The sequence below is a fragment of the Cherax quadricarinatus genome, unplaced genomic scaffold (genome assembly GCF_038502225.1).
Source record: "Cherax quadricarinatus isolate ZL_2023a unplaced genomic scaffold, ASM3850222v1 Contig307, whole genome shotgun sequence".
Classification (NCBI taxonomy): Eukaryota; Metazoa; Arthropoda; class Malacostraca; order Decapoda; family Parastacidae; genus Cherax; species Cherax quadricarinatus.
Window position 1 is genome coordinate 133951 of NW_027195333.1, and position 18550 is coordinate 152500.

At 44.5% G+C, this 18550-nt stretch overlaps 1 protein-coding gene across 1 annotated transcript in view; it reads right to left on the reverse strand.

Moving 5' to 3' along the window:
• LOC128699876 (neprilysin-2) overlaps positions 1-18550 on the reverse strand; it is a 114576-nt gene that overhangs the window by 47729 nt on the left and 48297 nt on the right. The window contains exons 4-7 of the mRNA XM_070080311.1: positions 11686-11862; positions 5665-5777; positions 5425-5489; positions 1623-1742 (exon numbers count right to left, since the gene is read on the reverse strand). Coding sequence (XP_069936412.1) covers positions 1623-1742; positions 5425-5489; positions 5665-5777; positions 11686-11862 — 475 coding nt within the window. The remainder of the gene's footprint in view (positions 1-1622; positions 1743-5424; positions 5490-5664; positions 5778-11685; positions 11863-18550) is intronic.

The window sequence follows — 18550 nt, forward strand, 5'->3', positions numbered from 1 at the left end:
AGAAATACTTCCTAACGTCCCTGTGACTCGTCTGAGTCTTCAGCTTCCAGTTGTGACCCCTTGTCCCTGTGTCCCCTCTCTAGAACATCCTATATCTGTCCACCTTGTCTATTCCCCGCAGTATCTTGTATGTCGTTATCATGTCTCCCATGACCCTCCTGTCCTCCAGTGTCGTCAGTCCGATTTCCCTTAACCTTTCCTCGTACGACATTCCCTTGAGCTCTGGGACTAGCCTTGTTGCAAACCTTTGTACTTTCTCTAACTTCTTGACGTGCTTGACCAGGTGTGGGTTCCAGACTGGTGCTGCATACTCCAGTATGGGCCTAACATACACAGTGTACAGTGTCTTGAACGATTCCTTATTAAGGTATCGGAACTCTATTCTCAGGTTTGCCAGGTGCCCGTATGCTGCAGCGGTTATTTAGTTGATGTGTGCCTCCGGTGATGTGCTCGGTGTTATGGTCACCCCAAGGTCTTTCTCTCTGAGTGAGGTCTGTAGTCTTTGTCCACCTAACCTATACTCTGTCTGCGGTCTTCTTTGCCCCTCCCCAATCTTCATGACTTTGCATTTGGCTGGATTGAATTCGAGAAGCCAGTTACTGGACCACATGTCCAGCCTGTCCAGGTCTCTTTGCAGTCCTGCCTCATCCTCGTCCGATTTAATTCTTCTCATCAACTTCACATCATCTGCGAACAGGGACACTTCAGAGTCTATTCCTTCCATCATGTCGTTCACATATATCAGAAATATCACTGGGCCTAGAACTGACCCCTGTGGGACCCCGCTCATAACAGGCGCCCACTGTGATACCTCTTCACGTACCATGACTCGTTGCTGCCTCCCTGTCAGGTATTCCCTTATCCATTGCAGTGCCCTCCCTTTTACATGCGCCTGATCCTCCAGCTTCCGCACTAATCTCTTGTGGGGAACTGTGTCAAAGGCCTTCCTGCAGTCCAGGAAAACGCAATCTACCCACCCCTCTCTCTCGTGTCTTACTTCTGTTACCTTGTCATAAAACTCCAGGAGGTTTGTGATACAGGATTTGCCTTCCATGAACCCATGCTGGTTTTCATTTATAATCTTGTTCCTTTCCAGGTGTGTGTGTGTGTGTGTGTGTGTGTGTGTGTGTGTGTGTGTGTGTGTGTGTGTGTGTGTGTGTGTGTGTGTGTGTGTGTGTGTGTGTATGTGTCTGTCTGTCTGTGTACTCACCTATTTATGCTCAACTATTGTTGTTGAAGGGTTCGAGTTATAGCTCCTGGCTCCACTTCTTTACTGATCGCTACTAGGTCCTCTCTCTCCCTCCCCCACGAGCTTTATCATGTCGTCTTAAAACTATATATGGTTCCTGCCTCCACTACGTCACTTGCCAGACTATTCCACTTCCTGATAACTCAGTGACTAAAGAAATACTTCCTAACATCCCTTTGACATACCTGAGTCTTCAACTTCCAGTTATGACCCCTTGTGTCTGTGTCCCATCTCTGAAACATCTTGTCTGTGTCCACCTTGCTAATTCATGACAGTATTTTGCATATCGTTATCATGTCTCCCCTAACCCTCCTGTCCTTTAGTGTCGTCAGATGTGAGTGTAAGTGAGATAAAGAGAGTGTGAGAGCCTCACCAGTAAAGTCAAGTCCATGGAAGATCTCATGAGCCATGGAGTTAGCAGCAGAGCCATAGTTGAGGTACTCAGGGCTGTCAGCACGGTAAAAGGGAGGCTGGAAGAAAGCTTCAGGAAGCACTGAAAGATAAAACAAAGGTTAGAGTACAGTCAGTCAGTCAAGGTTCAGGTAATCAGTCCTCACGTCCATATCATTACAATATTTAGACACAGAAAAAAATGAATTTGACTTCAAATTAATTAAATTATATTAAGTGAATTTAGTGATCACACTGGATGTGTTGCTGCAATACAACATAGCACCGTGTAGCTGCTGTGTTGCTGCAACACAACATAGCACCGTGTAGCTGCTGTTGCTGCAACACAACATAGCACCGTGTAGCTGCCGTGTTGCTGCAACACAACATAGCACCGTGTAGCTGCTGTTGCTGCAACACAACATAGCACCGTGTAGCTGCTGTGTTGCTGCAACACAACATAGCATCGTGTAGCTGCTGTGTTGCTGCAACACAACATAGCACCGTGTAGCTGCCGTGTTGATGCAACACAACATAGCACCGTGTTGCTGCTGTGTTGATGCAACACAACATAGCACCGTGTAGCTATTGTGTTGATGCAACACAACATAGCACCGTGTAGCTGCTGTGTTGCTGCAACACAACATAGCACCGTGTAGCTGTTGTGTTGCTGCAACACAACATAGCACCGTGTAGCTGCTGTGTTGCTGCAACACAACATAGCACCGTGTAGCTGCTGTGTTGCTGCAACACAATATAGCACAGTGTAGCTGTTATGTTGCTGCAACACAACATAGCACAGTGTAGCTGCCGTGTTGATGCAGCACAACATAGCACCGTGTTGCTGTTGTGTTGCTGCAACACAACATAGCACCGTGTAGCTGCTGTGTTGCTGCAACACAACATAGCACCGTGTAGCTGCTGTGTTGCTGCAACACAACATAGCACCGTGTAGCTGCTGTGTTGCTGCAACACAACATAGCACCGTGTAGCTGCTGTGTTGCTGCAACACAACATAGCACCGTGAAGCTGTTGTGTTGATGCAACACAACATAGCATCGTGTAGCCGCCGTGTTGATGCAGCACAACAAAACACCGTGTTGCTGTTGTGTTGCTGCCACACAACATAGCACCGTGTTGCTGTTGTGTTGCTGCCACACAACATAGCACCGTGTAGCTGCTGTGTTGCTGCAACACAACATAGCACTGTGTAGCTGCCGTGTTGCTGCCACACAACATAGCACCGTGAAGCTGTTGTGTTGCTGCCACACAACATAGCACCGTGTAGCTGCTGTGTTGCTGCCACACAACATAGCACCGTGTAGCTGCTGTGTTGCTGCAACACAACATAGCACCGTGTAGCTGCTGTGTTGCTGCAACACAACATAGCACCGTGTAGCTGCTGTGTTGCTGCAACACAACATAGCACCGTGTAGCTGCCGTGTTGATGCAGCACAACATAGCACCGTGTTGCTGTTGTGTTGCTGCAACACAACATAGCACCGTGTAGCTGCTGTGTTGCTGCCACACAACATAGCACCGTGTAGCTGCTGTGTTGCTGCAACACAACTTTTATAATATTCAACATGCATCATCAATAATGTTACACATAAGCCAGGTAGAGTGTACTTGTCTATCAGAGGCAGCCAGGTAGAGTGTACTTGTCTATCAGAGACAGCCAGGTAGAGTGTACTTGTCTATCAGAGACAGCCAGGTAGAGTGTACTTGTCTATCAGAGACAGCCAGGTAGAGTGTACTTGTCTATCAGAGACAGCCAGGTAGAGTGTACTTGTCTATCAGAGACAGCCAGGTAGAGTGTACTTGTCTATCAGAGACAGCCAGGTAGAGTGTACTTGTCTATCAGAGACAGCCAGGTAGAGTGTACTTGTCTATCAGAGGCAGCCAGGTAGAGTGTACTTGTCTATCAGAGGCAGCCAGGTAGAGTGTACTTGTCTATCAGAGACAGCCAGGTAGAGTGTACTTGTCTATCAGAGACAGCCAGGTAGAGTGTACTTGTCTATCAGAGACAGCCAGGTAGAGTGTACTTGTCTATCAGAGGCAGCCAGGTAGAGTGTACTTGTCTATCAGAGGCAGCCAGGTAGAGTGTACTTGTCTATCAGAGGCAGCCAGGTAGAGTGTACTTGTCTATCAGAGGCAGCCAGGTAGAGTGTACTTGTCTATCAGAGACAGCCAGGTAGAGTGTACTTGTCTATCAGAGACAGCCAGGTAGAGTGTACTTGTCTATCAGAGACAGCCAGGTAGAGTGTACTTGTCTATCAGAGACAGCCAGGTAGAGTGTACTTGTCTATCAGAGGCAGCCAGGTAGAGTGTACTTGTCTATCAGAGGCAGCCAGGTAGAGTGTACTTGTCTATCAGAGGCAGCCAGGTAGAGTGTACTTGTCTATCAGAGGCAGCCAGGTAGAGTGTACTTGTCTATCAGAGACAGCCAGGTAGAGTGTACTTGTCTATCAGAGGCAGCCAGGTAGAGTGTACTTGTCTATCAGAGGCAGCCAGGTAGAGTGTACTTGTCTATCAGAGGCAGCCAGGTAGAGTGTACTTGTCTATCAGAGGCAGCCAGGTAGAGTGTACTTGTCTATCAGAGACAGCCAGGTAGAGTGTACTTGTCTATCAGAGGCAGCCAGGTAGAGTGTACTTGTCTATCAGAGACAGCCAGGTAGAGTGTACTTGTCTATCAGAGACAGCCAGGTAGAGTGTACTTGTCTATCAGAGACAGCCAGGTAGAGTGTACTTGTCTATCAGAGACAGCCAGGTAGAGTGTACTTGTCTATCAGAGGCAGCCAGGTAGAGTGTACTTGTCTATCAGAGGCAGCCAGGTAGAGTGTACTTGTCTATCAGAGACAGCCAGGTAGAGTGTACTTGTCTATCAGAGGCAGCCAGGTAGAGTGTACTTGTCTATAAGAGACAGCCAGGTAGAGTGTACTTGTCTATCAGAGACAGCCAGGTAGAGTGTACTTGTCTATCAGAGACACCCAGGTAGAGTGTACTTGTCTATCAGAGACAGCCAGGTAGAGTGTACTTGTCTATCAGAGGCAGCCAGGTAGAGTGTACTTGTCTATCAGAGGCAGCCAGGTAGAGTGTACTTGTCTATCAGAGACAGCCAGGTAGAGTGTACTTGTCTATCAGAGACAGCCAGGTAGAGTGTACTTGTCTATCAGAGGCAGCCAGGTAGAGTGTACTTGTCTATCAGAGGCAGCCAGGTAGAGTGTACTTGTCTATCAGAGGCAGCCAGGTAGAGTGTACTTGTCTATCAGAGGCAGCCAGGTAGAGTGTACTTGTCTATCAAAGGCAGCCAGGTAGAGTGTACTTGTCTATCAGAGACAGCCAGGTAGAGTGTACTTGTCTATCAGAGGCAGCCAGGTAGAGTGTACTTGTCTATCAGAGGCAGCCAGGTAGAGTGTACTTGTCTATCAGAGACAGCCAGGTAGAGTGTACTTGTCTATCAGAGGCAGCCAGGTAGAGTGTACTTGTCTATCAGAGGCAGCCAGGTAGAGTGTACTTGTCTATCAGAGGCAGCCAGGTAGAGTGTACTTGTCTATCAGAGGCAGCCAGGTAGAGTGTACTTGTCTATCAGAGACAGCCAGGTAGAGTGTACTTGTCTATCAGAGGCAGCCAGGTAGAGTGTACTTGTCTATCAGAGGCAGCCAGGTCGAACCACGGTCCCTGGCCACTCCACGCAACTCACTATGACAAGCCCCATTGTTGTCCACCCTCCTCCCCCCAGCTGCGTGTGTCATTCCTACCCGTAAAACTGCGTATGGACTCACCGATGATATTGGTGGACTGCATATGGAAGGCGTTCACAACATACGGCTGCACTGTGAAGGTCCAGCTGTAACACCCAACCAAAACTCTCTTTATCACGGTCGTCTGATGACATTATTATTATTATTATTATTATTATTATTATTATTATTATTATTATTATTATTATTATTATTATTATTATTATAAAAGCGCCTGGAGAATAAGAGATAATCAGGTTTGATCCAAGGAGAGTGACTTACATGAAAGCTCCTCTCTCAATGGGTATGTGATAGAGACGGTAGAGTTCTCTCCTGAAGACTCGGTATAGCTCCTGGACCGCCTCCAGGAAGCTGAAGTCTTCCTGAAACCTTATCTGTGGGAGACATGACTGTAGTTACTGTGGGAGTGATCACCTTATCTGTGGGAGACATGACTGTAGTTACTGTGGGAGTGATCACCTTATCTGTGGGAGACATGACTGTAGTTACTGTGGGAGGTGACCAAATTATCTGTGGGAGACATCACTGTAGTTACCGTGGGAGTGATCACCTTATCTATGGGAGACATGACTGTAGCTACCTTGGGAATGATCACCTTATCTGTGGGAGAAATGACTGTAGTTACCGTGGGAGTGATCACTTTATCTTTGGGAGACATGACTGTTGTTACCGTGGGAGTGATCACCTTATCTGTGGGAGACATGACTGTAGTTACTGCGGGAGTGACCAACTTATCTATGTGAGACATGACTGTAGTTACTGTGGGAGTGATCACCTTATCTGTGGGAGACATGACTGTAGTTAGTGTGGGAATGATCAACTTATCTATGGGAGACATGCCTGTAGTTACTGTGGGAGTGATCTCCTTATCTGTGGGAGACATGACTGTAGTTACTGCGGGAGTGACCAACTTATCTGTGGGAGACATGACTGTACTTACTGTGGGAGTGATCACCTTATCTGTGGGAGACATGACTGTAGTTACTGTGGGAGTGATCGCCTTATCTGTGGGAGACATGACTGTAGTTAGTGTGGGAGTGATCACCTTATCTGTGGGTGACATGACTGTAGTTACTGTGGGAGTGAGCACCTTTTCTGTGGGAGACATGACTGTAGTTACTGTGGGATTGATTACCTTTTCTGTGGGAGACATGACTGTACTTACTGTGGAAGTGATCACATTATTTGTGGGAGACATGACTGTAGTTACTCTGGGAGCGATCACATTATCTGTGGGAGACATGACTGTAGTAACCTTGGCAATGATAACCTTATCTGTGGGAGACATGACTGTTGTTACCGTGGGAGTGATCACCTTATCTGTGAGAGACATGACTGTAGTTACTGTGGGAGTGATCAAATGATCTGTGGGAGACATGACTGTAGTTAGTGTGGGAGTGATCACCTTATCTGCTGGAGACGTGACTGTAGTTACTGTGGGAGTGACCACGTTTTCTGTGGGAGACATGACTGTACTTACTTTGGGAGTGATCAAATTAACTGTGGGAGACATGACTGTAGTTACTGAGGGAGTGATCACCTTATTTGTGGGAGACATGACTGCAGTTACTGTGGGAGTGACCACTTTATCTGTGGGAGACATGACTGTAGTTACTGTGGGAGTGATCACCTTATCTGTGAAAGACATGACTGTAGTTACTGTGGGAGTGATCACCTTGTCTGTGAAAGACATGACTGTAGTTACTGTGGGAGTGACCACCTTATCTGTGGGAGACATGACTGTACTTACTGTGGGAGTGATCACATTATCTGTGGGAGGCATGTCTGTAGTTACTGTGGGAGTGAACACCTTATCTGTGGGAGACATGACTGCAGTTTTTGAGGGAGTGATCACCTTTTCTGTGAGAAACATGACTGTAGTTACTGTGGGAGTGATCACCTTTTCTGTGAGAAACATGACTGTAGTTACTGTGGGAGTGATCACCTTTTCTGTGAGAAACATGACTGTAGTTACTGTGGGAGTGATCACCTTATCTGTGAAAAACATTACTGCAGTTACTGTGGGAGTGACCACGTTATCTGTGGGAGACATGACTGTGGTTACTGTGGGAGTGATCAAATGATCTGTGGGAGACATGACTGTAGTTAGTGTGGGAGTGATCACCTTATCTGCGGGAGACGTGACTGTAGTTACTGTGGGAGTGACCACGTTTTCTGTGGGAGACATGACTGTACTTACTTTGGGAGTGATCAAATTAACTGTGGGAGACATGACTGTAGTTACTGAGGGAGTGATCACCTTATTTGTGGGAGACATGACTGCAGTTACTGTGGGAGTGACCACTTTATCTGTGGGAGACATGACTGTAGTTACTGTGGGAGTGATCACCTTATCTGTGAAAGACATGACTGTAGTTAGTGTGGGAGTGATCACCTTGTCTGTGAAAGACATGACTGTAGTTACTGTGGGAGTGACCACCTTATCTGTGGGAGACATGACTGTACTTACTGTGGGAGTGATCACATTATCTGTGGGACGCATGACTGTAGTTACTGTGGGAGTGAACACCTTATCTGTGGGAGACATGACTGCAGTTACTGTGGGAGCGATCACATTATCTGTGGGAGACATGACTGTAGTTGGTGTGGGAGTGATCACCTTATCTGTGAAAAACATTACTGCAGTTACTGTGGGAGTGACCACGTTATCTGTGGGAGACATGACTGTAGTTACTGTGAGAGGGATCACCTTATCTGTGGGAGACATGACTGTAGTTACTTTGGGAGTGACCATCTTTTCTGTGGGAGACATGACTGTAGTTACTGTGGGAGTGATCACCTTATCTGTGGGAGACGTGACTGTATTTACTGTGGGAGTGACCACGTTAACTGTGGGAGACATGACTGTAGTTACTGTGAGAGTGATCACCTTATCTGTGGGAGACATGACTGTAGTTACTTTGGGAGTGACCGTCTTTTCTGTCGGAGACATGACTGTAGTTACTGTGGGAGTGATCACCTTTTCTGTGAGAAATATGACTGTAGTTACTGTGGGAGTGATCACCTTTTCTGTGAGAAACATGACTGTAGTTACTGTGGGAGTGATCACCTTTTCTGTGAGAAACATGACTGTAGTTACTGTGGGAGTGATCACCTTTTCTGTGAGAAACATGACTGTAGTTACTGTGGGAGTGATCACCTTTTCTGTGAGAAACATGACTGTAGTTACTGTGGGAGTGATCACCTTTTCTGTGAGAAACATGACTGTAGTTACTGTGGGAGTGATCACCTTTTCTGTGAGAAACATGACTGTAGTTACTGTGGGAGTGATCACCTTTTCTGTGAGAAACATGACTGTAGTTACTGTGGGAGTGATCACCTTTTCTGTGAGAAACATGACTGTAGTTACTGTGGGAGTGATCACCTTTTCTGTGAGAAACATGACTGTAGTTACTGTGGGAGTGATCACCTTTTCTGTGAGAAACATGACTGTAGTTACTGTGGGAGTGATCACCTTTTCTGTGAGAAACATGACTGTAGTTACTGTGAGAGGGATCACCTTATCTGTGGGAGACATGACTGTAGTTACTTTGGGAGTGACCATCTTTTCTGTGGGAGACATGACTGTAGTTACTGTGGGAGTGATCACCTTATCTGTGGGAGACGTGACTGTATTTACTGTGGGAGTGACCACGTTAACTGTGGGAGACATGACTGTAGTTACTGTGAGAGTGATCACCTTATCTGTGGGAGACATGACTGTAGTTACTTTGGGAGTGACCGTCTTTTCTGTCGGAGACATGACTGTAGTTACTGTGGGAGTGATCACCTTTTCTGTGAGAAATATGACTGTAGTTACTGTGGGAGTGATCACCTTTTCTGTGAGAAACATAACTGTAGTTACTGTGGGAGTGATCACCTTTTCTGTGAGAAACATGACTGTAGTTACTGTGGGAGTGATCACCTTTTCTGTGAGAAACATGACTGTAGTTACTGTGGGAGTGATCACCTTTTCTGTGAGAAACATGACTGTAGTTACTGTGGGAGTGATCACCTTTTCTGTGAGAAACATGACTGTAGTTACTGTGGGAGTGATCACCTTTTCTGTGAGAAACATGACTGTAGTTACTGTGGGAGTGATCACCTTTTCTGTGAGAAACATGACTGTAGTTACTGTGGGAGTGATCACCTTTTCTGTGAGAAACATGACTGTAGTTACTGTGGGAGTGATCACCTTTTCTGTGAGAAACATGACTGTAGTTACTGTGGGAGTGATCACCTTTTCTGTGAGAAACATGACTGTAGTTACTGTGGGAGTGATCACCTTTTCTGTGAGAAACATGACTGTAGTTACTGTGGGAGTGATCACCTTTTCTGTGAGAAACATGACTGTAGTTACTGTGGGAGTGATCACCTTTTCTGTGAGAAACATGACTGTAGTTACTGTGGGAGTGATCACCTTTTCTGTGAGAAACATGACTGTAGTTACTGTGGGAGAGATCATATTATCTGTGGGAAACATGACTGTAGTTACTGTGGGAGTAACTGACTTCATTTAGCACTTTAAGATTGGTTGTTACCTCCACTAAGATACTACAAGATAATGCTTACGTCAGTTATAAATATTGTAACCTGCTGAAGAGGACCTCAGTTGAGGCTTGAAGTACAAAGATTAGTCTACTTACCTGTGTTTATGTTGTATTTCCAAGTTCGAAGTTTATAAACACATAAATCATATGAAAGTTCACATTTGCAACCAAACTAAGACAGGTATGTAACTTGTCGTTGTTAATTCTGATGAAGAATGTTGTTCTCCTTATGCAAGGACCAGTGGACCTGTGGACCAGTGGACCAGTGCACCTGTGGACCAGTGCACCTGTGGACCAGTGGACCAGTGGACCAGTGGACCTGTGGACCTGTGGACATGTGGACCAGTGGATCAGTAGACCAGTGGACCAGTGGACCTGTGGACCAGTGGACCAGTGGATCAGTGGATCAGTGGATCAGTGGACCAGTGGACCAGTGGACCTGTGGACCAGTGGACCAGTGGACCTGTGGACCAGTGGACCAGTGGACCTGTGGACCAGTGGACCAGTGGACCAGTGGACCAGTGGATCAGTGGATCAGTGGACCAGTGGACCAGTGGACCTGTGGACCAGTGGACCAGTGGACCTGTGGATCAGTGGACCAGTGGACTTGTGGACCAGTAAACCAGTGGACCAGTGGACCAGTGGATCAGTGGACCAGTGGACCAGTGGACCAGTGGACCTGTAGACCAGTGGACCAGTGGACCAGTGGACCAGTGGACCAGTGGACCTGTGGACCAGTGGACCTGTGGACCTGTGGACCAGTGAACCTCTAGACATGTGGACCTGTGGACCAGTGGACCAGTGGACCTGTGGACCACTGGACCACTGGACCACTGGACCAGTGGACCAGTGGACCTGTAGACCAGTGAACCATTGGACCAGTGGACCAGTGGACCAGTGGACCTGTGGACCAGTGGACCAGTGGACCTGTGGATCAGTGGACCTGTAGACCTGTGGACCTGTGGACCTGTGGACCAGTGGAACAGAGGACCTGTGGACCTGTGGATCAGTGGACCAGTGAACCTGTGGACCTGTGAACCTGTTGACATGTGGACCTGTGGACCAGTAGACCAGTGGACCTGTGGACCAGTGAACCAGTGGACCTGTGGACCTGTGGACCAGTGGACCTGTTGACTTGTGGACCAGTGGACTAGTGGTCCAGTGGACCAGTGGACCTATGGATCTGTAGACCTGTGGACCAGTAGACCAGTAGCCCTGTGGACCAGTGGACCAGTGGACCTGTCTACCTGTGGACCAGTGGACCTGTCTACCTGTGGACCAGTGGATCAGTGAACCTGTGGACCAGTGGACCAGTAGACCAGTGGACCTGTGGACCAGTGGACCAGTGGACCTGTGGACCAGAGGACCAGAGGACCTGTGGGCCTGTAGACCAGTGGACCAGTGGACCTGTAGACCTGTGGACCAGTGGACCTGTGGACCTGTGGACCAGTGGACCAGTAGACCAGTAGCCCTGTGGACCAGTGGACCAGTGGACCTGTCTACCTGTGGACCAGTGGACCTGTCTATCTGTGGACCAGTGGACCTGTGAACCAGTGGATCAGTGGACCAGTAGACCTGTGGACCTGTGGACCTGTCCTTTGATGAACTCTCTCTTGTCCTGTGGACCAGTGGACCTGTGGACCAGTGAACCAGTGGACCAGTGGACCTGTGGACCTGTGGACCTGTGGACCTGTCCTTTGATGAACTCTCTCTTGTCCCCTGCACCACCTACCTCGGTGTGGGACTTGTTCACATAGGCGATGTTCCAGTGGTTGTCGAAGCCGCCCATCTCAGCCTCGAGTGTGTGTAGCTTGCCAAGAGCAACAGCCTGGTCAGTCCTGCTCAGCCACGACGCTGACTTGATAGACTCTTCAACCTCTTCCCTTAGCAGCTCAAGCATACTTGTCGCCTGCGGTATAATAGGTTTCAAGACTATCCACTACACCAGGGTCATTAAGACAGCAACGTCACCCATACACTCTCACAGAGAATTTATAAACCGATGTATATATATATATATATATATATATATATATATATATATATATATATATATATATATATATATATATATATATATATATATATATATATATGTATATATATATATATATATATATATATATATGCATATATATATATATATATATATATATATGTCGTGCCGAATAGGCAGAACTTGCGATCTTGGCTTAAATAGCAACGCTCATCTTGCCACATAGGACAAACGAAAATTTGTGTATGCAATAATTTCGCCAAAATCATTCTGAACCTAACGAAAAAAATATATTTCACTGTGTTTGTTTAGTATTAAATTACTGTAAAGAAATCTAAAATATATTTAGTTGGGTTAGGCTAAAATAAATTGCTCTTGTTATAACAAGGTTAGGTAAGTTTTCTAAGATTTTGTTGGTGCAAAATTAACAAAATTTACATTAACATTAATGAAAAAAATATATCTTTAAACGTATAAGAGAAAATTTTAGAAAGGACTTAATTTTAAATGAGTTCTTGCTAATTGACCAGTTTTACATATTCGGCACGACATATATATATATATATATATATATATATATATATATATATATATATATATATATATATATATATATATATATATATATATAAATATATATATATATATATATATATATATATATATATATATATATATATATATATAGTGGCGTCGTACTGGCCAGGTTGTGGCAGCCACCACCAAAATCCTTATTTACTGGTAGTAGGTTGGTAGACAGCAACCACCCAGGGAGGTACTACCGTCCTGCCAAGTGAGTGTAAAACGAAGCCTGTGATTGTTTTACATGATGGTAGGATTGCTGATGTCTTTTGTCTGTCTCATAAATATGCAAGATTACAGGCATGTCTTGCTACTTCTACTTACACTTAGGTCACACTACACATACATGTACACATTTATTTATACACACTCATCTGAGTTTTCTTTGATTTTATCTTAATAGTTCTTGGTCTTATTAATTTTCCTTTTATATCCATGGGGAAGTGGAATAAGAATCTTTCCTCCGTAAGCCATGCGTGTTGTAAAAGTCAACTAAAATGCCGGGAACAATGGGCTAGTAACCCCTTTTCCTGTAAAGATTACTAAAAAGAATAAGAAGAAGAAAATTGTCAAAGTGGGAAGTCTGAATGTGCGTGGATGTTGTGCAGATGATAAGAAAGAGATGATTGTGGATGTTATGAATGAGAAGAAGCTGGATGTCCTGGCTTTAAGTGAAACAAAGCTGAAGGGGGTGGGAGAGTTTCAGTGGAGAGGAATAAATGGGATTAGGTCAGGGGTTTCAAATAGAGTTAGAGCTAAAGAAGGAGTAGCAATAATGTTGAAGGATAAGCTATGGCAGGAAAAGAGGGACTATAAATGTATTAATTCAAGGATTATGTGGAGTAAAATAAAGATTGGATGTGAAAAGTGGGTTATAATAAGCGTGTATGCACCTGGAGAAGAGAGAAGTGTAGAGGAGAGAGAGAGATTTTGGGAAATGTTGAGTGAATGCGTGGGGAGTTTTGAATCAAGTGTGAGAGTAATGGTGGTTGGGGATTTTAATGCTAAAGTGGGTAAAAATGTTATGGAGGGAGTAGTAGGTAAATTTGGGGTGCCAGGGGTAAATGTAAATGGGGAGCCTTTAATTGAGCTATGTGTAGAAAGAAATTTGGTAATAAGTAATACATATTTTATGAAAAAGAGGATAAATAAATATACAAGGTATGATGTAGCACGTAATGAAAGTAGTTTATTAGATTATGTATTGGTGGATAAAAGGTTGATGGGTAGGCTCCAGGATGTACATGTTTATAGAGGGGCAACTGATATATCGGATCATTATTTAGTTGTAGCTACAGTTAGAGTAAGAGGTAGATGGGAAAAGAGGAAGGTGGCAACAACAAGTAAGAGGGAGGTGAAAGTGTATAAACTAAGGGAGGAGGAAGTTCGGGTGAGATATAAGCGACTATTGGCAGAAAGGTGGGCTAGTGCAAAGATGAGTAGTGGGGGGGTTGAAGAGGGTTGGAATAGTTTTAAAAATGCAGTATTAGAATGTGGGGCAGAAGTTTGTGGTTATAGGAGGGTGGGGGCAGGAGGAAAGAGGAGTGATTGGTGGAATGATGAAGTAAAGGGTGTGATAAAAGAGAAAAAGGTAGCTTATGAGAGGTTTTTACAAAGCAGAAGTGTTATAAGAAGAGCAGAGTATATGGAGAGTAAAAGAAAGGTAAAGAGAGTGGTGAGAGAGTGCAAAAGGAGAGCAGATGATAGAGTGGGAGAGGCACTGTCAAGAAATTTTAATGAAAATAAGAAAAAATTTTGGAGTGAGTTAAACAAGTTAAGAAAGCCTAGGGAAAATATGGATTTGTCAGTTAAAAACAGAGTAGGGGAGTTAGTAGATGGGGAGATGGAGGTATTGGGAAGATGGCGAGAATATTTTGAGGAACTTTTAAATGTTAAGGAAGAAACAGAGGCAGTAATTTCATGCACTGGTCAGGGAGGTATACCATCTTTTAGGAGTGAAGAAGAGCAGAATGTAAGTGTGGGGGAGGTACGTGAGGCATTACGTAAAATGAAAGGGGGTAAAGCAGCTGGAACTGATGGGATCATGACAGAAATGTTAAAAGCAGGGGGGGATATAGTGTTGGAGTGGTTGGTACTTTTGTTTAATAAATGTATGAAAGAGGGGAAGGTACCTAGGGATTGGCAGAGAGCATGTATAGTCCCTTTATATAAAGGGAAAGGGGACAAAAGAGACTGTAAAAATTATAGAGGAATAAGCTTACTGAGTATACCAGGAAAAGTGTACGGTAGGGTTATAATTGAAAGAATTAGAGGTAAGACAGAATGTAGGATTGCGGATGAGCAAGGAGGTTTTAGAGTGGGTAGGGGATGTGTAGATCAGGTGTTTACATTGAAGCATATATGTGAACAGTATTTAGATAAAGATAGGGAAGTTTTTATTGCATTTATGGATTTAGAAAAGGCATATGATAGAGTGGATAGAGGAGCAATGTGGCAGATGTTGCAAGTATATGGAATAGGTGGTAAGTTATTAAATGCTGTAAAGAGTTTTTATGAGGATAGTGAGGCTCAGGTTAGGGTGTGTAGAAGAGAGGGAGACTACTTCCCGGTAAAAGTAGGTCTTAGACAGGGATGTGTAATGTCACCATGGTTGTTTAATATATTTATAGATGGGGTTGTAAAGGAAGTAAATGCTAGGGTGTTTGGGAGAGGGGTGGGATTAAATTATGGGGAATCAAATTCAAAATGGGAATTGACACAGTTACTTTTTGCTGATGATACTGTGCTTATGGGAGATTCTAAAGAAAAATTGCAAAGGTTAGTGGATGAGTTTGGGAATGTGTGTAAAGGTAGAAAGTTGAAAGTGAACATAGAAAAGAGTAAGGTGATGAGGGTGTCAAATGATTTAGATAAAGAAAAATTGGATATCAAATTGGGGAGGAGGAGTATGGAAGAAGTGAATGTTTTCAGATACTTGGGAGTTGACGTGTCGGCGGATGGATTTATGAAGGATGAGGTTAATCATAGAATTGATGAGGGAAAAAAGGTGAGTGGTGCGTTGAGGTATATGTGGAGTCAAAAAACGTTATCTATGGAGGCAAAGAAGGGAATGTATGAAAGTATAGTAGTACCAACACTCTTATATGGGTGTGAAGCTTGGGTGGTAAATGCAGCAGCGAGGAGACGGTTGGAGGCAGCGGAGATGTCCTGTTTAAGGGCAATGTGTGGTGTAAATATTATGCAGAAAATTCGGAGTGTGGAAATTAGGAGAAGGTGTGGAGTTAATAAAAGTATTAGTCAGAGGGCAGAAGAGGGGTTGTTGAGGTGGTTTGGTCATTTAGAGAGAATGGATCACAGTAGAATGACATGGAAAGCATATAAATCTATAGGGGAAGGAAGGCGGGGTAGGGGTCGTCCTCGAAAGGGTTGGAGAGAGGGGGTAAAGGAGGTTTTGTGGGTAAGGGGCTTGGACTTCCAGCAAGCGTGCGTGAGCGTGTTAGATAGGAGTGAATGGAGACGAATGGTACTTGGGACCTGACGATCTGTTGGAGTGTGAGCAGGGTAATATTTAGTGAAGGGATTCAGGGAAACCGGTTATTTTCATATAGTCGGACTTGAGTCCTGGAAATGGGAAGTACAATGCCTGCACTTTAAAGGAGGGGTTTGGGATATTGGCAGTTTGGAGGGATATATTGTGTATCTTTATATGTTTATGCTTCTAGACTGTTGTATTCTGAGCACCTCTGCAAAAACAGTGATAATGTGCGAGTGTGGTGAAAGTGTTGAATGATGATGAAAGTATTTTCTTTTTGGGGATTTTCTTTCTTTTTTGGGTCACCCTGCCTCGGTGGGAGACGGCCGACTTGTTGAAAAAAAAAAAAAAAAAAAAAAAAAAAAATATAAAAATATAAATAAATATATATATATATATATATATATATATATATATATATATATATATATATATATATATGCATATATATATATATATATATATATATATATATATATATATATATATATATATATATATATAATATATATATATATATATATATATAAGTAGTAATGAAGGCGGCTCAGCGGTCCCTTCTTCTACAGAGCGGTCCATTCCTGAGTGGCTCCCTTTCACACCTATATGCTAATGACCTTGACCTCGCCCTCGAGACCACCTCGCCCTCGAGACCACCTCACCCTCAACCCCCCACCCACGACCCCACCGCGCCCCCCACGCCCGCCGGGCCCTCGCGCCCGCCCGCGCCCCTCGTGCCCGTCCGTCGCGCCCGCCCGCGCCCCTCGCGTCAGCGCCCTCGCGCACGCGCCCTCGCGCCCGCCCGCGCCTTCTGCTGCGCCTTCTGCAGCGTCGTCCGGATCGCCCCCGCGCCCCGAATTTTTTTCGGATTTTTTTCGAAATTTTTTTTGAATTTCATTTTCTTGTGGTCTCCATCTCCTCGGATCAAGTTTTTGAGGTTCCCCCTCCCACTTTCACCCCCATCCCAATTTTTTTTTGAATTTCATTTTCTTGTGGTCTCCATCTCCTCGGATCAAGTTTTTGAGGTTCCCCCTCCCACTTTCACCCCCATCCCAATTTTTTTTTGAATTTCATTTTCTTGTGGTCTCCATCTCCTCGGATCAAGTTTTTGAGGTTCCCCCTCCCACTTTCACCCCCATCCCAATTTTTTTTTTAATTTCATTTTCTTGTGGTCTCCATCTCCTCGGATCAAGTTTTTGAGGCTCCCCCTCCCACTTTCACCCCCATCCCAATTTTTTTTTTGAATTTCATTTTCTTATGATCTCGGATCAAGTTTTTTGGATTCCCCCCTCTGGGGGTAAGCATTCAAAATGGACTCCCGCTTTCACCCCAATTTTTTTTTTCGATAATACAAAGACTCCATCTCCTTGGATCAAGGTTTTCTCGATAATACAAAGACTCCATCTCCTTGGATCAAGGTTTTTTGGGTTCCCCCTCTGGGGGTAAGCATTCAAAATAGGCTCCCACTTTCACCCCAAATATTCCTGCTCTACTTCCTTGGATCAAGGTTTTCTCCATAATGCAAAGACTCCACTTCCTCGAATCAAGTTTTTTGGATTCCCCCTCTGGGGGTAAGCATTCAAAATGAACTCCCACTTGCATTCCAATTTTTTTTCTCGATAATACAAAGACTACAATTCCTTGGATCAAGGTTTTCTCGATAATACCAAGTCTCCATCTCCTTGGATCAAGGTTTTCTCGATAATACCAAGTCTCCATCTCCTTGGATCAAGGTTTTCTCGATAATACCAAGTCTCCATCTCCTTGGATCAAGGTTTTCTCGATAATACCAAGTCTCCATCTCCTTGGATCAAGGTTTTCTCGATAATACCAAGTCTCCATCTCCTTGGATCAAGGTTTTCTCGATAATACCAAGTCTCCATCTCCTTGGATCAAGGTTCTCGATAATACCAAGTCTCCATCTCCTTGGATCAAGGTTTTCTCGATAATACCAAGTCTCCATCTCCTTGGATCAAGGTTTTCTCGATAATACCAAGTCTCCATCTCCTTGGATCAAGGTTTTCTCGATAATACCAAGTCTCCATCTCCTTGGATCAAGGTTTTCTCGATAATACCAAGTCTCCATCTCCTTGGATCAAGGTTTTCTCGATAATACCAAGTCTCCATCTCCTTGGATCAAGGTTTTCTCGATAATACCAAGTCTCCATCTCCTTGGATCAAGGTTTTCTCGATAATACCAAGTCTCCATCTCCTTGGATCAAGGTTCTCGATAATACCAAGTCTCCATCTCCTTGGATCAAGGTTTTCTCGATAATACCAAGTCTCCATCTCCTTGGATCAAGGTTTTCTCGATAATACCAAGTCTCCATCTCCTTGGATCAAGGTTTTCTCGATAATACCAAGTCTCCATCTCCTTGGATCAAGGTTTTCTCGATAATACCAAGTCTCCATCTCCTTGGATCAAGGTTTTCTCGATAATACCAAGTCTCCATCTCCTTGGATCAAGGTTTTCTCGATAATACCAAGTCTCCATCTCCTTGGATCAAGGTTTTCTCGATAATACCA